The 22245-nt window shown below is 40.2% G+C and overlaps 1 protein-coding gene across 2 annotated transcripts in view; it reads left to right on the top strand.

The window, feature by feature from the left end:
* The window catches only part of LOC115055254 (E3 ubiquitin-protein ligase NEURL1-like), a 28589-nt gene extending 13413 nt beyond the window's left edge, over positions 1-15176 (top strand). The window contains exons 4-6 of one of the 2 annotated variants that reach the window (XM_029520924.1): positions 7532-8248; positions 12502-12642; positions 13360-15176. In XM_029520924.1, the coding sequence (XP_029376784.1) occupies positions 7532-8248; positions 12502-12642; positions 13360-13604 (1103 nt within the window). In that variant the 3' untranslated portion in view covers positions 13605-15176. Of the gene's footprint in view, positions 1-7531; positions 8249-12501; positions 12673-13359 lie in introns of both variants that reach the window. The other variant, XM_029520923.1, reaches the window with a different exon arrangement.
* Positions 15177-22245: the final 7069 nt, after the last annotated feature.

Raw genomic sequence — 22245 nt, 5'->3', positions numbered from 1 at the left:
TTAATCTCACACCTTTTTTGTTTGAGGAGTACAATCACTATCATTTAGAAAAATAACCAGATTAGGAACTGCACCATGCAAAGGTTGGAATTCGTGGAAACAAATTTTCTACAGTGCTCTATGAAACAGCAGAAGACTATTTTGTTTTTCATCTTATTAAATGTGGTGTTTAAAATATGAATATCTGATAGTAGATTCACCTTGTGGCATGTCTGAAGCTGCACATCTGGATTTATTTTCTATTACTACAGATGCTTAGGACTGAACAGTACATCAATCTTTGGATTAGATGATAGAGTAAAACTGAGATGCAGATTTAACCTAGATTACCTCAATTCCAGTGTAAAGGCTACTGTTCTCATCCCAGCATAGAGTATCTGATCTGTCAATGCCCTTGAGGTGTTAAAACCTATCTCTGTGTAGAAGACTTACAATCATACAGAACAACATTAACACATATTTTAATATTCTGACTATCGACACATTGGAGGCAAATGTTCCCATGGTGATGCTAAATCTCCTGGATATAGTGTGTCTCCATTGACAGCGGAATAGATGAAGAAGAAAATTAAAGGAGCTAGAGCTTCACATTTATTAAGATGATAAGCTATCTATATCTGCAACGCTCGGGCTGTAATCGGGATGAGAAAGGTTAAGTTAGATGAAGGCAAATGTAGTAACGGTGCCTCTGAGTCTGATGTGAGTCAACAAAACACCAAGAAATGACAGCAGGAATAAATGCAGAGTTTCACCAAAAAAAAAAAAAAAAAAAAAAAAATATATATATATATACACTGTCACGAGTATTGTATGTCTCTACCATGACATTTTGTTTTGCATGTGGGGCTTAAAAGACCAACAAGCTGGATTCACTGACTTTAGGACGCATATTGAACCGTGACTGTGTGTATTACACAAAATTATGACCACTTAACCCCCACCAATTCATTTATGGTTTGGAATTTCTTGGAGTGACATCAAACCCTGTAACTCTGAGTTGCTTTGTTTATTTATGTTGAAATACTTTTTCAATACTCTCCGAATCCATCTTTTGCCTCTGTTTGTTTAATATAAACTCAATTTATATTTTATGTCTTTAAACATACATTAGAGAAGATTAAACAACTATTCACTTTGTCACTGTGACTTTAAAAAAAAATAAGAGTTTTTTTTGGCCACTTTGGGGCAGCGGGAACAAGCCATGTTAAATAACATCTGACATAGTTTCACTGTTTAAATTGATAGTGTGAAAAATTAATATGCGCATTTGCACAGCAGTTATGGAGAAATTAATTTGGACTCATATTTCTGTCCATGCGATTAGTGCAAGTCCAGTATTAAATCACTTTCTGACTCAGTCCCCCCCCCCTCCCCCCAAACAACTCCTGAGGGATACATCTGGTTGTTTTGCTGCCAAAAGCTCTGTCTTCATAAGATGGTAGTTACGGTTTCGTGCTGAGCAGGTAGAATACAAAGGGTAGCTGTCTGAAAACATCTACCTGCTGTGCTCAAAAAACAATGCTTGGTAAGAATGAATCAAAACAGCGAGGTAAATGTTGCTGTAAGGCACTGTGGAATTGTAGAGCAGCTGCAGATAGATAATTCTTCATGGCTTTGCATCTACTCAAAACTTCGATATTTAACACAGCCATTGGATCTATTGCTCACATGAAAAAAATGACTCCACTGGCTTTATGTATACCTTAGCTTGCTTGGTTATTTTTGTTTTAGTGTTTAAACTAGAAAGTCCAATCAGGATCCTCATCCCAATTGCAGATGTTAGATGCGGTTGATATGTCATGCACAAATCTGGATAAGTATCTTGAGTTTCCTTTTTATTTCTCCTCTGGACCCTTATTATAACTGAAGCTAAGTCATTCTGTCAGACAGTTGGTTACAATGAAATGAGAGGCCTGGTATAAACTAAAATGTTGGAGGACTGTCCTTTGACCTAACATCTGCCAGCATGTACACATTGGGATTAGGGTCTATGTATTTATGAGAGCTCTGTTTCAAGTGATCTCACTGCTTGGAATTTGTTTGATTTGTTGGACCAAAATAAATGCCGTTGGACAGACTATTATGCCTCAGCTGGGATTTAATCTGCCCAGATGGAATTAAACCGATTTGTGGAGAAATCAAAATAGAAATTGTAATGGGGACTGTCAGGTCTGGATCTTGTGAGCTGGGCTGTACAGGGGGAAGCCTTTAGAGAGGCTAATCACTTTCAGATGAGCACAGTCTAGTCCCAGTGAAGATGTGACTGTGTACTGTGGGTATTGTATGTGTGTTCTCTGTGTGTCTGTGTTCACGTCTCTGCAGTTTCACAGACAGAGGTCCTCTTCGTATTGCTTTTACCAAAACAATGAGATGAATCCATAATTGATTAAATGTGTTGGAGATCAGTATTACCCAAAAAAAAAAAAGGCTTCAAGTATCCAGAGCAAAGTACTTCTTTAACTGTAAAATGTCCGTTAAATGGCTGATAATAATTATACATGACATTATTAGTTACTTGGTACTGATGCATTCATGTCTAAGTAGTGTTTCACTGTTGTTAAAAGTTACATAGTGTATTCCAGGTTGGGCACCATACAGAGGTGTCACAAGGTCACAAGATAAATCTGAGGGGTCATGAGATGAATAGTCATAGAATAAAGAAGAAAACAAACAAAAGGTCTGATACATACACCTGTTATCAATTTTTTGACCCACTGACCAGGCGGAACTGGTAAAAACTCATGTCTAAAACTTGACAAGAAGCACGACTACACACTGTTTTTGTGTGTCTGTGGGTGTGTGAGGGGTACCATGGGAAAAGGGTGGAAAGACTTAAATTAAACTTACTAGTTTTACATGCACTAATTGTGTGTATTGTTTATTTATGTATTTATCTTTATTTAAATGTCCAACTGGAAAAGCCAGCACATACAGTAAAGTAAAAAGTCCTTTGAACTATTGAACCGTGTCCTCGACGTCCCACCAACACATTGGTTCACCACAGGGTCACTGCAGGGATAAAGTTCAGAGTCAACAATTTCTGTTTTGAAATATGTGAAGTGATACTTTTATTAACGACAGTAGAGTCACCAGGAGGTGGCTGGGATGGGTCGCGGGCATACAAAGACCCCGATTGACGCATCAGAGGTTTGGGCTACAAAAGCACGTTGCTTAAGGTCAGGGAAATATGGTGGTTTTGGTTAAATTCAAAAAACAGTGTGAAGTCACAGTGAACTTTTCTGTATTAAATCAGATCGCAATTTTTCTACGAGCTTAATCAAGAATACTTAAAATACCCTAAAAAAACAAACAAAAAAAAAAAAAACACTTAATGATGCAGTCATCAACAATAGATTTGGTACTGCAAGACTTGATTTTAGTGAAAAAAAAAATGTGTTGACATTGATAGTTTCATTTTCAGCATATTTGCAACTTGCAAAAGTTAATTCCTCTCACAAATTTAATAGAAGACACAATTTGGTTGCAATTTTCTTTCTTTCAAAGCACAGTTTCAAATGAATTGCATATAAATGTAATTCCTTCGAGGCAGGTTTGTACAACTGCCTCTGGGTTTGTCTAAAGCTGGTGCTGGCTTCAAACCAAGGCTGTGTGACAGTTTGTGGTATTAAGAGACACTGAAGTGAAATCAAGATCCGAAGCAGTGCAGAAATGGCCTCGGAATCGCTGCCCTTTCCGAGGTGCTGGGCATCATTTTCACTGCTGGCATCTGTCACCTCAATATGTGCCTTTTTCTTACAAGGATCATGATCCAAAAACTTTAGAAACATCTTGTATTAATCCAGAGACTCAACCTGATCTTACAAATACTCCACATATGTGGCTCCTGTTGCACATGGCATGTCAGATGCTCAAATTCTTCAGCTTCTTTACTGTATCGATAACATAGCAACCCTTTCTCTTGCTGCGTCATACTCTTATACCGTGTTTCTGCCATTATCTTCACTGTAATACCACTCCTTAAAAGCTCATCATTGCAGATTTTCCCCTGGAGCCTATTCTGGCATTTTTTTCCCCTGTCTTTGATAAGCAAAGTCTCATCCCTTTCCTTTTTGGGATAAACTATAGCCTCCCCCGAACCTACTTTCTCCTGACAAATGACTTCACTCACTCATTCTAGAGGGACCCAGGCGAGGGCCCCGAGGCGTGCATAGTTAGGCCAAACCCCCAAACACACACATACACGCACTTGGTGGAGCTGACCTTGTATAGAGGTTATAGCCCCAATGAAGCCCCCAAAAGCCTCCTAATCCTGCTCCGCCGGGCCAAATAATAAACTGAAGCTTCCTTTTTTGGTACCATGTTATTGGCTGAGAGAGAGAGAGTTGTACAGGACTAAAATAAAAAAAAAAAGGGGGGCATACAATGCATTAAAAATTCTTAGCAGCATGAAATTATTTTGATGAAACACTCTGGAATACTGTCGCAGCATTTCTTTCACCAGTGGATTTCAATTAAAGGATTTTTAATTCTAATAAAATAGCTGTCATTGCATCATAAGCGCACAGTGAATCAGGATACCACCTTTTCGGTTGTCTCCTTGACATGTTCCACTGCTGATATTATGTTTACTTTCGAGAACCAAACCGGTTCAGACTGCATGAAGGGTTTCGCAACACTGCAACTTCCCTGGAAAGGTGAAAGTACAGCAGTAATTACAATGTGCAGGTGTATATTTTGGCATGGGTGTGTTCTTATCTCAACAAAAACCAAGAAATTCCTTTCAGCAACAGTTGAGCAAGTAATGTCTGATGGGTTTTTTTTTATTCATTTATTTATTTTTTTCACAGCTGCAATACCAAAAAGCCAAAGCAAAGCCAAGAGGTCAGTCAATGACCCTTATGAACAGTGTCAGTCTGGTATTTGTTCCGCTATTTAAATGGAACTTTTCTCTTGAGATTGAGCTCTTGGAGCTGTTCAAAGACCACTTCATTTTTCTAGGAGAGTTTCAGCCGTGCAGTTAATCACGTCTGTATTGTTTACGTGCCTGCAAAAAGTAAATCAGGCTTTGCCTTGCCATTCAAAAGACTCAAGGTGGTGAAGTTTACCATTTAAAAAGGAAAATATAATTACCTCTATTGTCAGTGCATGCGTTTTTAAAGCCATTGGAGTGTCATCAAATGTTCAAACACAAAGAAAATGTTCAAGTGGCATTATACATTATTTTCCAAGGACAAAAGACAAAAGCTGCACCTGCCTTTGTGAGTGGCATTTAATTGAGTAAGGTTTGGAAGATTTCCCTCCACAAGCAGCTACAAAAAGACAGGACGATTATTTGCTGTCAAATCAACGGTTCCAAACAACACAGTCTGATCACTCAACAGAGAGGATATAATTTGATTCAAAGTTATATTAAAGTAAAAGCAATTGCAATACTTTTTTTCATCTAATTGAATTATCAAGGTTACAGTTTCAGGCTTCATTAAGTTTGCATTAACACAAATTGGAGTCACTTTTTCAACAATACTGGATCGTCTAAATGTTAAGCTGTTTCAGCTTCTGTGTGCACACGAGTTACAACCTGTGGTGTTGACAATGCGTGACTCCACATGTGGATATATTTTTTTAGTTAAATTATCATTTCCTTTTTTTTTCCCCCCCTCCCTCTTTCTCAAATTAGTTGAGTTCACAACCCCCCCAAGGGCACTGAATCCCTATTTGAGAATCATTATTTTGAAAGTGTGAACAGGTTGGACAGGACTGTTGGAGCCACATCCCTGCCGAGTTTGTTGTGAACACAGTCCTTGTGTTCTGTGTATACAAGCCCAGGGATAATTTCAAGCTGTGTGATATACATGTCAGATATTTTATATGTGAATTTCTTTCCCCAAAATCCTTGGAGACCAAACCCAGGAAGAGGTCATACATATTTATTTGGCTCACGTCTTTGTCTTTCATTGCTTAGTCTTTTTTCATTTCTATGATGTTTTTTGAGCAAGCAATAGAAACTTCCTTGTAATGTTACTATACTCCTCACAGTTTGTTTTGACTGCTGTGCCACTATCCACAACAGAAACTGTGAACGGCAGGAAGCCATAATGGCAAGGATAGAAATTATCTTGTGTCCCAAAGTCGGCTAACTTAGCCTTCTAGATGATAAGGATGCTAATAATAAGATCCTCATACTTGGTTGTGGACACTCTTGACTGGGGAAGTAATTAGGTTCAAGCAGTTTATCAGTGGCTGGCCGGAGATGTGCTGTCTTTGTTTGATAAAGAGGAGCTGGTGAGGTATGCCCTTTCTCTCAAGGATCCACCCCGCCCTACTTTACATCCTCTCCTTCTCCTCCTCTCATCCACTTCCCTTAGGGGAAACCCAAAGCAGATAGGGGCTAAGAGCCACAGAGCTCAGCCATCATGTCACTCATCCTTTGGCCTGTCCCTCCCTGGCCTCCTCAAATGTCCAATCAGGCTAATTTTAGCCTGCATTAGAGAACTGTGTTAAATTTGGCAGCGTGTCCCCCGAGCGTGGCACGATGCAGAGCCAGTTGTACCGAGTGTGTGCATGGAAAGAGGCACTCTCTTTCAGCCTTCATTTTTGCTGTGATGTTCCCATGTGGCTTCTATTTTACAGTGAGCAAAATTAGCATAGGAAGAGCTATTTGTGTGTGGGGGGGGGGCAGTTACACAGCAAGAACAGACATGTGATACAGTTTATAGAAAGCCTTTCCATCAATGATCGGAAAAAGCTGCTTTTAGCATCCAGACACATAACTGGAAATGTTAACAGTGGACAGAGGTAGAATAAAGTACATGAAGTCACTGCTACTCAGAGTGTGTTATTTAAACACCTATGAGTCGAGGCAGCGCATTACAACTTTTTGAAACACACTGTGTACTGTAGTACACCCTTTGCAATCTTGTTTGCCTTTTTATACTGCGGCCCACCAAATTTGCCAACAATACGTGAAAGTCAAGATGAGAATACCAAGATAGATAAGAAAACTGGGTTCATTATTATCTTAAGATACTCAGAGGCTCAAACACAGCTAAGCTTTAATGTTATTCTTTTCCCAGTAGCTTCATATGCATCTTTTCAGTGTTACATAAAGCTGAAATGTAGCCACTGGCCTGCAGCTACAATATGTCCCCATTTAATCATTCTTTATGTAAAAATGTAAACACTGATGTATTTGTCTATATCAGGTTACAAGCATTAGTGAAGTGAGTACATTGTAATGTTATAAACTGCAGAAACCAGGCGGGAACATTTGTTTTCAGTGGCAGGTATGATGAACGAACAGCATGCAGGCAGTGAATTAAAAACAAACACTGTTGTTCAAGGGAATATGCAGAACACTAAATGGGTGTATGATTTAAATTCAATTTTCTCTGGACACTTCTTTCCTACTCTCTAAACTAAACAGGACTGCTTTCTTAGCCACCGTTCAAAGTTATGATGTTCCATAAAGAAATGAAGAGAAAATACATTGTGTGTTGATTCAGATGGAATTCTCTATTTCAAAACACTACAAACAAGCAAATACATAACATGCCTGCATTCCCCCCCCCAGACAGTGAGATGGCCCCTCTGGACTGCCTGCGTCCTCGTACTTTTGCAACCAGCCACCAGGCCTCTATTCAGCGAAACAGCGTTGACCATCGCCTTTCCATCAGCCTGTGTGACCTGAGCCTGCAGCAGCCTGAGCTACATCTTGAGGAAGATGATGAGGAAGAGGAACGGCTACAGCCCTTAAGCTCCACCTCCTGCCATGTGCCCCAAAATTCTCAAAACTCTCAGCAGTGTTTGCTGCTGCCTAGCCATTTGGACACTGATTTGCACTTCCACTCAGTGCATGGCATCCATGTTACTGTGCTGGATAAGCACACGGTTGCACGGCTGGAACACCGTGGCGACGAGCGGACGCTGGTGTTCACCAGCCGCCCAATGCGCTGCTCAGAGACTGTGTTTGTGAAGGTGAAGGCAGGTGTCACACGGTCCAGTTCTCTGTCTTACGGTGTGACGTCATGCGACCCGGCCACTCTGCGGCCCAGCGACCTGCCGTCCAACCCCGAGTCCCTGGTTGACCGAAAGGAATTCTGGGCCGTGTGCCGGTTGACTGTGCCACTTCACAGTGGAGATATCTTGGGCTTTGTGATTAACTCAGAAGGGGAGATCATGATGAGCCATAATGGCGTCAGTGCAGGGATGCAGCTGTGTGTCGATAACTCCCAGCCACTCTGGATGTTCTACGTTCTGCATGGCACCATCACACAACTCAGGATTTTAGGTATGTTCATGTGATTTTTTTTTTCTTACATAGAGTAAGCTGCAGCTGTCTGCGTAATGCCTAAAACGACATTCTAAAAAATACTAAATAAAGTCTTTGAAATCCCAACTCAGAAAAAAAAGGGTTTTTCCCCAAAGTCCTGACATACTTTCCTGATTTCATAAATTTCCGTTGCTCTTTTTAGTCTTAGATCATTGTGATCATAATGGAAGGTGACCCAGACTCCTAACCGCTAATTCTCTAATTTGACAAATGAGAATTTAAATTTGATTTTCTGTTACATTTGACTCATCTGTTTAAGGTAAAGAAATCCCACATTTCATTAAATCAAAAATCAAACGTACCCTCACAGACAAACAGTTTCTTATTAGTGGTAGTTTAAGCAACAGTTTGAATACTTAATTATATAACTACGTGGTTCCTGGAATTGAATCATGTTCCACAGATCTTTTCCGAATGTCGTTTGTAACTTTCCATTCAGAATTTAATTCAGTCTGCAATCCCTCAATGACCTATGGAGGATGACTTTCCTCTCAGCCGAGTCATGAAATACTTATCCCCTTCCCTTTCTATTTGGCCTGCTCTCTTGACTTTTTCATCAACTAATATCACTTGGGAATTTACATTCTACCCCCACAGTTTGCACATGAATGTCAACTTTGTGCCCCCGGCTTAATGTAATTTCAGTCAGCTCAGTTTGATTCCAGCAGGTTTCACATAATGATAGATTAACTCTTAGAATGGGAGACCACATACACAGTTTAGATTGAAAGACAAACATGCTGAAGATATGTGGTTGACAACATGCTGAGAAACAGTTTTCTGGTTTATCTTGTAGTGAAAATCATGAATATTGAATAGTTTGACCACTAAGGACATGCTTATTGTACCTTCAATATTTACAGTATGTTGGGGCAAGACCTTTTTCAAAAGGCCAAGTTTAGGTAGGTCTCATATCACGAGTCAAGAACGTTTCTGCACACATCCTCATTGAAGAGGTAAATACGCTTTACTACATTTTGTCCAAATCCAATTTATGTTTAAAACATTTAGTTTGAGTAGCTGAGGTCCTGAGTCCTGCATTTAAAGGATATCAGATTTTAAATTTTTCATAAGATGGACCTTAAGTGTTGCCTGTATGTAGCATTTGATGATGCGACTGAAACACTGCGGAGTGCAGCAAGCACAAATGCATTTGATTTGTTTACAATTGTGGCAGCTAAAGACTTATCTCTAATCTTTGAAAAACATCTTTCTCCAACATTGTTGCCTTCTGATAATGGCTCTGTCAAAGCCTGTTAGGTCTCCTTTGGTTGAAATAGTCCAGCACTTCTGAGAAATTTCACAGATGGTCAAAATTAAATTTGTTGATTCCTCTGATTCTCACTTATGATTCATTTCTGGATTACAGTTCCTCTTCTCTCTCTTTCATGTAGTCAGTCAGACCAGGGCTGGGGAAGTTATTTCTGTCTTGCGTGGGCTAACAGCAGCCAGCATTATGTATCAGGAGGGCCTCATGATGCCCTCCATATGCATTATTAAAACGTAATTGCATGGAGGTTTCAGATGCTGGGTTTTCCACCCACAGCCCAGTCCCTTAACGGTGGTCCTCCAATTGTCTCGGTATGTCCTCTTTCCTTTGTGCCAACCCCCCCACCTTAATTCTTTGGGGTATGAGTGTTCTTCGAGTCATTACCCTCTCCAGCTGTGGGAAGTGCATTTGTGACGTCTCTGCTCACCCACTTATTGCAGCCGCACGCCATAAGTTGCCATGGAAACATCTAGCCACTGAGGCAAGTGACAGTCATGGCGGGTGTTGTCAAGCAGCTGAAGTGGAACAGATGGAGGTCTGCTACTTTCACATGGTCATTTTGTCCGTGTTATATTACAGATGAAGATTTAATCATTTCACGGAGGACACTCAGAATCAGTAATGGCTCACAGTATATCCTCATTACAGGGGTCCTGCTCTGGCTTTGTATATGTTCCTGCATTTGCTCAGCTATAATGCTAAAGCTGCTGCTGTAGTCTATGTTTTATATGAGAAACTAATAAAGTTGTAATGTGTATGTGAAACGGGTCACTTTCACCTGAGTCAGTAGTTCTCCATGGCTCTGTGAAGCATTCTATCGTCTTTCAGCTCATTGTTTTCACTTTATTATTTGAAACTTATAGTCATCATTATCGTCTTCACACAGCTGCTCTGAGTGCAACAGCTCTACATAAATCCAAGCGACTCAACAAATAAGAAATGAGGATGCATCTAGTTATCACACTTGTGTGGCATAGTGGTCGTGAAATAAAAACCAGAACCTTGAACCCCGTTAAAAATCTTTCCTTTTTAGATATCTTGCATTTTCTGATAAATAGGTCCAATTGTTGTTTTTTTGCATCACCGCTACAAAAACATATTTCTCTGCTATCTATTTATAGCAGGGTTACCGTTTCAAAGCAATATTTCCCTCAGCCCAGAGTAATGTCAGCAGGCTGAGGGACAGGACCAAGGCTATTACTGCAACACATGCTGCTGATTTTATTAACTGAGATCATCTCTCACCTAGACTCAAACTTCTACCCTTAACTAATGAACGGTGTTCAAGCCAGTTGCTAGAGACCAAAACCTGAGCTGAAAGGCTCGTGAATATCAGACTCTTGACTCAGGAGGCCGGGCTGAGTGTGTAAAGAAATAGCTGTGTGCAAGTTTACTATATCAAATTAAAAGGTGAATATCGGTCTGTGTTGCGTTTACAGCTTGTTTCAATTAGCTACTATTGGCAAGTGCTACCTAACCTGATCCTTTTGCTCACTAACAGAAAACAAAGGAGCATGATTGTTCTCTAGGTTTGATAAGCAAGTGCTGAAAGCCACCGTGCACGTTCTACACCATAAATAAGTCCCTTGTGCTTCTTGCATAGCTAAAGATATTCACATACTCATTCCTGATGGCCCAGGCAGCAGTAAATTTATAATACATGGCAAGATGAAAGGTACACTTGATGAAAGGGTACATGAATAGACATGAAGGTTATCCATTCTGCCTTATTAAAGTTGACCGAGACATTTGCTAACAGCCAGGCTGCCACATAGGTCATGTTAAGTAAGTAATGGAAGGGTGTATAAATGATACTGTATGCCCACTATAGAATGAATATAGACAGAATAACTAGATGTCTGTGAAAAAAGTATGTCTCCAGAAAATTACTAATGCCAGCATTAAAGTTGAATGTAAAGTTGAAGTGCCGTTCTCTTAGAGACTTTGCAAGAACTGTTGACTTTTTAGCAGCAAAGTGATTGTTGCATGACTAAAAAGCTATGGTTTGTTTACGTAGACTGAAACTGAGACTGCAGCGGTTGAAGTGGTCCAGGGAAAATGCATCAAAGTTGAGAGCATGTAGCTCAAGTTATGCAAGTAACTGTATACATTTTTGTGCTAACCACATAAATGTGTGTTTTTGTTTTTTAGAGTGTACATATTTCATAAAAAAAAAAAAAGGCAATTTGTCACCATCTGTGGTTCTTTTTTTAGCTGTTTGTCCCCTCGGCTGCCATTGTAGGGAAATTTGGATAGGACAATTGTGGGAGAGGATGTGAATTACCAATATTAAATAATTTGGTACATAGTATGATACGGTGCCAAGCAAATGGCCAGCCTGACAGTGTTGAAATATCCCTGCCATGGTCAGCTGAAGGACAATGTATAAGCAACGCAATGTGCCTGCCAGGCAAACTAGATCAGAATTCAACTGTGGAATCAGGGTCAGTTTTGTCATCTGTTAGTAGACAGGAGCTAGCAGTATGAGAAGTGATGCCAGAGCCTGTGGTTATGGGGTGCAGCCTGAGACGGATCATATAGGACAGACAACAGATAGTCTGTTGAAGCATTTTGTACCCTACCCAGAGGGATCGTGGGTTTGTGGAGGAGGAAAGGGTAGTGGGGGGCGCCTGGTGTCTTTGATGAGACTACACCAACTCGCAGGCTCTTGACTCACTAATGGACAACCACCCACCCACACCCGAGTCATCTTCTTGGTGACGGAGCAGATTTAGTGTGTGTGTGTGTGTGTGTGTGTGTCAGACTGAAACAGTGAGAAAGATGCAATAAGACACCCGCTCTCCTCCTTTCACTACCAGTTTAGAGTAACTCTCCGATCTATACAGTATGAACAGTGGAAATATTTGACTCTTTACTTTCATACACCACATGTATGTCGGTGCATTTTTTTGTGCCACCCATATGTCTCTTCTGCTTTCAGGCTCATCTCTGCATGCGGGGCCGTCAGTCCCCAGTTCCCCATCCTGTACATCCAACAGTCCCACAATGTTTTGCAGTGGCAACTCAGAGTCCAATCTCAACTCACCCTTGAACATCAGCCTCAATTCAAGCTTCAACTCCAGCTACCAGACAGTCTTTTCTTCCTCCACAGGTTTGTCCACATGTTCCATTTTAATTTAATTTCTTTCCTCACTCTCCATCTTTCTTCCCTTGTAGTGGGAGATTTGCCACATTTTTATTTTGAGAAAAGCCAGATTATGGCCCCCAATTCAAGTATTTACATATGCAAGTATGAGCATGTATTCCTTATCCAGAATGTTCAGATTTTTTTCCTCTGTGTTTATCACATTTGGTTTTTTTCTTTGTGTATGTAGCTGATTAAGATGCAGACAAGTGGGAGACCAATAAAAAAAAAAAGCCACCAGTACACAAACACTAGGCAAACAGCAGCAAGACATCAACTCATGATATGCAAGTTGGAGGCACACATAAAGCAAATATTTACCACAGTGATGGGAAGCAGTGATAGCCAACATCACAGCATGACAGGAAAACCTCTGGCAGATAATGGCCATAAAAAGAGCAAGGATTGCAGCAGAGACACAATTATTCTGTCTTAAAGTTGTTCCAATGCTTCACAGGTACATGTATTGACAGCTTGGGTAAGAGGTGCATTGGACATAGTGCATCTTGCAATGAACAGAGTCTGCCAGAGATTGTCTGCTGCCTCAACTACCTTGAGGCTTTCCTTTATTTTTTGTCAATTTCTAAATTTTTTTTTTTTTCCTCTAACACTCATTCACACATCCCTAAAATCTTTTCTTCTCTCCCACCTCAGTTACAACCCCAGCTTCTCCATTCTCCAGCCACCCAGAGTCCCCTACCTTCCCGTCCTGCTCGGGTTCAATGAGTGACGAATGCACCATCTGCTACGAGAACGTGGTGGACACGGTCCTCTACGCATGTGGACACATGTGTCTCTGTCACGCCTGCGGCCTCAAGCTCAAGAAGATGCCAAATGCATGCTGCCCAATCTGTAGGAGGACAATCAAAGATATCATCAAGATATACAGGAGCACGTAGGCTTCTGTTAAATGATGTATCATCAGGCTCAGCTCAAGGTCATCAAAGCCATGCAAGATTTTGTTAAGACGGACACAGCACAAGCAAGAGTCCCGCTTGTTTGTGTGTGCAGTCTGGCTCAGGTACTTTACAGCAGGACTTAAACCTCCATCATTATAACAATTTATCCATATTATGTCTAATGCACATCATTGAAAGGCTCATGGCGGTCCTTTCCTAATGAAGACCCAGCAATGAGAATCATCGGAGAGATAAAAACTGATCAGCAGAAACACACAACCGGACATTGACCATATCATCCAGTGACTGTGAATTGTACATCTGTAAGAGAGAGAGAGAGTAATTTGAATCAATCTATCCAACTTTCTGCAGAGTGACCCTTTTAATCTACCGGCCATAGTAGGAAAACACACAGATAAAAACTTGCACTGAAAAAGCATTTCCAAAACAAGTAAAAATGTTCCTAATGCAATAAAACACAATAAAAAGCCTCAACCTATTGGGTAAAGAAAACTCTAACTCAGTTGTATAATAAATGAAGAGTTCTGTTGGATATTTCTCAAACTGCTGTGCTTCTGTGAACTTCAGTCAAAGCGAGATTGTGCAGAGGGTGAAAAAGTGTGAACATTGTCACCATAGAAGGTCACGCTTGCAATGAAATGAGCATGTAAATAAGTGAGGAGGGAAGCGAAGGAGGAGACAGAGAGGGTTGTAAGTGTATGATGTTGACAGTGGAGGAAGGGGCACATTCATTGTGCGTCTGCATATCATTTCTGTGCAATGAAAGTGTTTGCTCACGCAAGCAAACCACATGCGTAAGAAGTTCATATGAAAGACCGTAAAATGTGGGGCTTGCATAAGTTGCATGTCCTGTTTTTTTGGCAGCCATTCACACCACCTCTTGTCGCTCAGTGAGCCTGTTGGATGCTGCAATTGGGCAAGTCATCTAAACAAGCATTGGTGGGAAGTAAAACATTTTTGAAATGTTCAGAGAGGGCATAAGGAAACCAGAAACCAAAAACACTATGTTCCAGATGGCTTTGCCTGCTTCAGCATGCACACTCTTCTTTCATTGTGTACATTAAAGTAAAACATGAATATTTGCTTTCATTGGTGATGTATTTCAGGACAAATAGAGGAAAAAAAAAAAAAAAAAAAAAAAAAAAAATCAAAGTTTGTTATTGTGGGGCAATTTTAGACTTAAATTTGCATATCAGTTTTGATAGCTGCTCTCGTCGGTAAAAGCAAACTCCAAGGACATTTTCACTTGACTAATCTCATGCATTATGAACTGCTTTGAATTGTAAAGAAATACGAGCTATTTTCAGGTGTTATTTTGGCCTTGATGAAACATCACTCTGTAATATATGAAGTGGTAAGTGCTGATTTTTTTTTTATATATTATTTTACCCCCCCTCCCATCACCACCAAAGGTAGTGAAAGCTTGTCATGTTGCCACTGTGGAGGCAAGACTAGAAGTTATCTTGTAAAAGGTTTGCGTCACAGTTAAGATTTCTTGTGTGCCTTTAAAAAAAAAAAAAAAAAAAAAAAAAAGGGGGAAGCCTGAGAGAACACGTTGATCTGTTAGGCTCCTCAATAAAAATAGGAGGAGGAATTCTGAGGTTGATATTCATGTTAAACGTCACTATTGGTTAGGACGTCTTGTGTTCAGGATTCAACAGGCTACCATCTGATGTCGTGTTTGACTTCAGAGCAAACATGTCGGTTTTAAGGATGAAATGTTTAAATAGCACCTTGTCCCCTTCGTCACTAAATTGCATTATACTGGAATTTTCTTGTCGCTTTGCAGACCCAACCTTTACAGTTCTACCTGTTTTTGTTTTTCTTGCCGACCAAATACAACCTAGTTGAAGTTAAATATTGTGAAACATTTTTATTAGGAAATGGTGATGTGTAATTTTAACTGTACATTATGAGGTTTATTTATCTTGTCAGTGCTACTATAAAGAATTATCACAGTTTATTTTATATGTATGGCTATGGTGTCCAATATGTAAGAATATTTCATAGTTGCATCGTCAAAGAGTATAGAATAATATTCTTCTGGAAGACTCCGTGAAAGTTGTGAAACCACTTGAGGAGGTGGTTTCGGCGGTGCTTTGGGAAATGCGCTCATTCACTTTGCGACAAAGAATTAAATCAGAAGATCAATATAGCTCTCCAGTGGTGGAACACATCAAAATAATATTTATTCAAATACTTTAGGATTTCCAAATTCTAGTCCTGAGACTAGGAAACATTACTTTTTACTCCACTGCTGTTATCTCAAAGCTGTGGTTATTAGTTACTTTGCAAATTCAGATTTTGCACACAAAATACATTAGTAGTCTGAAAAACTAGGATTTATTTTTATAGATTAAAGTAGCTAAAATAATAAATGATCAGGTTAATTATGATTCTCCTAAAGCATTGAAAAAAATACACTGCTGAATGACTCAATCTGGTAATAACACTGAAGGCAAACACTTCAGTACTTTAGCCTGAGTAAATTTTTGGATGCAGGACTTTTACTTGTAATGCAGTATTTTAACTTTTCCTATGGTCATGATAGTTTAGTATAACATGCCTATATTTTTCTAAAATAAACAGTGTATCAAATGACAATGCAAAAGGTGTAGTGATGGTCCCGCCGAGTTATCACCTGAATCTGCAGCTCCCTTCAGCTTCGCCTCATTTTAGCTTGTTGCTTAGCCTTCCAACTGCCACTTCACCATTTTAGCTGAGCGTCTCTGCTCTCATCGTGCCGTGACTGGCAGCTGCTTTTTGGGATAACTCTCAGAAAACCAATTTTACACTACTTGCTCAGCACCAAACTGCAGAAACACACAGTTAGCGCCAACTGAACATCCGCCACAAAGGAAATATTATTTTCCGCAATCAATGTTAAGTTCATCTAAAAAGTTCCCTTTTTTTTTTTTTGGTTCAAACACCATATCCCTTGCTTTCAACTTTTACACTAACCACCTACCTTAAGTCCCTAGCACACATGGTGAGAATAGTGTCAATAATTTTTTAAACTCTTGAATAAACATATTTCTCAAAATGTCAAACATATACTTTAATATCATTTACCGAAATATGTTATAAGAAAGGAATGTTACATCGTGGTTGGCAAAGCTATGTTTGTCCAGCTTGTGCATACTTAAGTTTTATCTTGGCTTTGTGTTGTAGTAAAGCAGGCGTGCATCGTTCCCCATATGGTCATAATTCTGACAACTTATATTTCAAAAGTGACCAAATATTCCCAATCTAAACAAAACAAACCAGCAAGTAAGCAAAAGGTGGTCATTGTGCATTTAAAACAAGAAAATCTGATCTGAACTTTGGCTCCCTGGACTTGGGATTTCTATTCGATGTTAAAAAAAATAAATAAATAATAAAAAAAATTCTTACAGTGGTTTCTGAATTTTGAATGATGTTCAGTTTGTTAAATAAAGTTAAGTCTATATCACTGGTTTCACACTTCATTCATTCATTCAACAAAAGGCTTGAACTGATCATTTCCATTTCAAAGCCTCAATATTCATTATCTTTTATGTACAATAGGAAACTGAAGTCAATCTGGCATAGAAGGTGGGTGATGAGAGTGCAGCAGTGCCATTACCTTTTTCCAAAATATACATTACACAAATGTTTGGTGATGGACTAACCGCTTCCGCAAGAAATTTCAAATTGGTCCAACTATCGAAGAAAAAGGCAGCCATCTCTAAGATGCCTAACACCCAACGCAATCGCTCTCCACAGTAGTATACTTGACTAAAATCCTGCCATATACTATATGAATAACAAAGGCAAGGGCTTTTAGTAAACAGCTATAACTCAGAGAGAAAGTGTTTAGAGTTGTGGTATGCAGACCTGGCCGGGGTGAACATCATCTGTTATTTACTACCCTACAGGCCTGGCTCTAACGCAGCACTGTTTTATGCTGCACTCCAATAGGCACCAGTGCAGCCCATGACGTCCAGACATGAAACAGGCAGCGGTGGCTGCTGTTCTCAGAGGTGAAAGGGAAATACACAGGCAGTGTCTGTGAAAGTGACTTGACTACAGTATATCTCAGTGGTGTTTGTGTACGCACAGACTTTCCACTCCGACCTTTCGGTGAACCTGGTTGTGGGCCTCCCGGAGACTTAAGAGCGTGATAGACTTTCTTGAGCTCTGTCGCAGATGGAGTTTGGTCTAGACCTGCTTTATATGTAAAGTGCCTTGATGTAACTCCGTTATGATTTGGCGCTGTATAAATAAATTTGATTTCAGTATCTCCTCTAGACAGCTGTTTGGTCAAGCACACAATTCATTTAGTGAGGCATCCAATTTGTATTAAAAAAAAAAGGTCAACAAAATTGATTTAGAAGTTTAACCTGACATCAGACAGTCTGAGTTTTAGTTTCTCCTCTTGTAGTTGAGGGTTTAAGGGTTATGTAAAATCTTTACCTCTGTCAGATTTGCATTGTCAACGGACAGACTGTGAGGAGCTATTTATGGTGAAAAGTGTGACTTTGTTGACATTCTAAAATATCAATTGAGTAATTTCACCCCCAACATTATCTAATTACAGTATTGACAAAAGGGTGAAGGTGAGCGTGCTGCTGTGGGCAATCTGCACTGACATGCTGAGCGCTGCTGCCCTCCACTGCCCAGAAATAGCAACGACATGTTGTCCACAGCATCAAAGGTTTCTGACCATTTAAAAAAAAAAAAAAAAAAAAACTACAACTGCAAAACAGAAGCCTTTAGGGACAGGTTAGACCTTACAGCTTTCTCGTCTACAGTTTTATTTTGTGCTAATTACTCCTTGTACTACCTCCCTTTTTCCAACATTAAATTATATGAATTTGACTACTCGAGGTCTACATACTACTGTACTGTAGTTTGTTTTTTCTTTTCCTTCAAAGTTTTAAATCACTTCTTACAACAGCCAGTAAAATGATCAATAGAGTTTCAACCCATGAGGTGGAGTATGAGAACAGAGATCCCAGTAGAGGAAACTGACAGTGAAATGGACATATCCTCACACTAAGTTCCTGTGGGCAACAATTCTTATATTTCAGGCAACAAATCCAATATATCAGCAATATGCAGTGTCTGACGCTGGAAAACTGCATCAGTGTTTTGATTTGGTGTTTGTTTGATCATTGCTGAAGGCGAAAATACAATAGGACAAAACTAATCTAGTAATTCTGTTATTTGTTGCTATATTAAGATGCCCAGTAACCACAGATTGATCCAAGCCAAAGCCAAATGTGTCATCACAAAGCAGAAGCTGTCAGAGTCGAATTGCACCACAACCTGACTGACAGCTAATGGAAAGAAATGAAAGGGATGTCATCTTACGTGTTTATACAGCAGCCTAACACTTCAGTGCTATTGTAAAGACTGGGGTTGTCTTAGATATAAACACATTCAAGACTGATTTTTACCAAAGAGGTGAGCCACACCCCTTCACATTAGCTGTTTAGAAGCCAAGTAAAGACAGCCAAGAGACACACGGCAAGAAGCCCAACTGAACAGAAGTTTCTCTGCGTGCACAAGATACACAAGACAAAGAGGAAACAATCCAGCCTAAACCAGTAGCCCCTTTTGACAGAGTCCATCATAATATAAGAGCACATATTCATAATCATGCCTAACGCGCCCCTTCACTCATGAAAACAGAAATGTAACAGCCATCAAGGTACTTACATAACCAGGAGAGGAGAATCTGAAGAAGGCAGGATTGGCTCAAGGCACAGGAAAGAAGATTGGTGTTGGGTCTGGTGGCAGGAGTAACACAGGCTTTGAGTGTTTAATCTTTGTGTGTGTGTTTGGAAGGCCCCCCTCCCAGCAGAGAGCTGAGCCTGTAATCCCCACAGCCAGTTTCCCATCGTCCTGGTCTTATCCGAGGTGTTAAAGGTGTCTACACAGTTTGAATGGCAACAGGTGGCTTTCATCACCTGAAGGATTTGAATTTGATATTCTTCTTCTTAGGTTTGATTGACTGGATAAGCAGTTTGGTGGTGCATTACTGCCACCTACTGGCCTGGAAAGTGGCTGATTAGATTGGCAGCAAAAATAATAAATAAGTTAAAATTAATTTAAAATAATTGTATCTCAAGTTTCTTTTAGATACATACTTAAATTTCTCTTAAACATATTCAATGAGCTTCACAACATGAATGGTTTTCTGAATATTTTAATACTGTCCTAACCGTACCATTGCATGTTGACCAGATTCTGGGTGACCACAGTGTGCACATATACCAGTTGGATGTCCGTTCTTTGTAGTGCCTGATTTAGTCTGATATGTTCCATCCTGTGGGTGGTAATGACTTCCTGTTTCATTCCGTTCATCTCCGACCACTTTCCCAAAACCGCCTGTCTCTGGATGTTAGAAATACTTCTGTGTCATTTTGTCCCAAAATTCATAGATTTTGTATTCCACTCTTTTAACCTTTTGGTGCTACTTCACAAGGTCTTCATACTTACAATACATTTACAATTTGAATTACTATTTTTAGTGTCCTCATATCTTAGGCTTGGCAGTAACCCAAGTGAAGAAAGCCATCAAGTCTGTTTATAAAATGGCGACTTTCAAACATGAGGTCTTGTCTGCATGATGAAGTTCAGCCTTTAACACCATCATCTCTGACATCCTTACAGACAAACTGGCCCCCCCAAACACCCCCATGCATCAAATCCTGAGTGCTGTGTGAAGTTGCACTTGGAGCCTGGGGGTGACATTCTCCACTAAGGCCCAGGAGGCATCTACCTCCCTGCAGCACATGCTCTCCTCAGCTGTGGTCATGGCCTCGCTTTTCCGACACATGCACAAGCACCTATCCAACAAAACGTGGGCCACCAGTGTTTTTCTCCCCCAGCAGTAGTACAGAGGAACACCTCGTAATGTTGATGGATATTACGAGTATGAGACACTTCATCAAGATCAAGATTATTTGTAAGTATACTCCATACTCCAGCCTGTAATGGATGACTATTAATAATTTTGCTATTGCCGGACATATGATGGTAATCTGCCCAATATTATGACGTGAACACAATATTACATAAGCTAACAACACCTGCTCTGCTCTCCACTGACCATCTACTCTCCCCCTGACGTTGAAGTTATCTGGCTGCGGTCCGTAATATGTGTAATGGTACACATTTAACGTTTAACGTTTCTTCTGTGCCAAAACTGAGATTTGGATCCATTGTTCTCCAGGTTCACTGCGCTCCCTCTGCCTACGTCACTTCCGCTTTGGCGTTTTTCAGATGCGGAAGTAAAACTTTCTCACAAAAACGACTCTAAAAGCCTAATTAATGCATTTACCAATATACTTTACAGAAATAGAAAGAATAGTTATTTTTAACACTGATTCAAAGTGGTCTTTAACCTGCCAAAAGCCCTTTAAAGATTAACAACGTCCTCTAGCTCTCTGTCTCCACTCTCCCTTCCTCCTCCGCCTCCTCTCCTGTGTGCTCCATGTCTAGTTCCTCCTCTGCCTCCTTTTATGATAGTACTTCTTCTTCTTGTCACAGATGCAGGATGATGTAAAAATTGGAGGCGACAATTAGTGAGTTAGAGTCGCGGCTCCACACCGTAGCTAACCCGGTTTATGCTAATGCAGATTCGCCGCACTCAGCGACACACCCGCTGAAAAGTCCGGTGATTCGGTGTTTCTGTTCTGAGGAACGGGAAGTTGGCGACATCAGCGGTGTCCCTTGGTTTATTTTGAACCAGTCTTTGGTATGACTCGGGATTAGCAAGTCATCTCAGTGGGTGATTAATTTGTTTTGTTTTGTTTTGTTTGTTTGTTTGCTTGTTTTCCGGTCCGCGCATGCGCACCACGAGCTCAGATTCGTTCACGTTCTCTGCGTAGGAATGGCTGATGCGTTCACTACTCATAAAATATGGTCATCGAGTCTAAAGCCACATCTCCGAGGGCCTCTCCCGCTCGGCACACACATCATCAGTGATGAAGACGGCCCAGCAGAGAACCCCTCCTCCTCCCCCCGGAGAATACTGGAGGAGAAGCTGCCTGTGACCTTCTGCCGCTCCACCATAGAGTGTGCTGGCTGCACTCTGCCGTCCCTGGAACCAGCCTGGACAGACCTGCTGCAGGAGCCTCAACAACAGCTTCAACTCAGAACAATATCATTTACTGTCAAATCTACCTCACCCAAGTGCAATTACACTATGATGCATTTATTTATGCATTTATTATCTATAAGCACTAGTTGCTCTTTGTTTTATCCATGTGCACTGTTGCATTGTTGCACTGTGCATTCTTATCTCTTTTAATGCACCTTCAGTGTTGCCCCCAAAATTAATTTGTACAGATGCTGTATAATGGCAATAAAGGCTATCTTATCTTGAATATACTTACGGTGGGCCTTGGTGATAGAGCATCAAGGATTATCATACGATGGTGGTAGTAAAATGAAATTAAGCAAAATAAACTAACGCAACTAAACTCGAGAAAAGACCAACTATGACTTGTATAAATTTTAAATAAGAAAGTACTAATAATTGTTCAAAAGTGCATTTATTTCATTCATTCTTTTGGCACTTCAGTTATCATCACTGGTCACACAGTTAACATAAAACAAAAGTGAGCATCCCAGTACAACTGCAGCTTAT

The sequence above is a fragment of the Echeneis naucrates genome, chromosome 15 (genome assembly GCF_900963305.1).
Source record: "Echeneis naucrates chromosome 15, fEcheNa1.1, whole genome shotgun sequence".
Classification (NCBI taxonomy): domain Eukaryota; kingdom Metazoa; phylum Chordata; class Actinopteri; order Carangiformes; family Echeneidae; genus Echeneis; species Echeneis naucrates.
The sequence above is the reverse complement of the archived record's forward strand: the minus strand, read 5'-3'. Positions and strand labels throughout refer to the sequence as shown.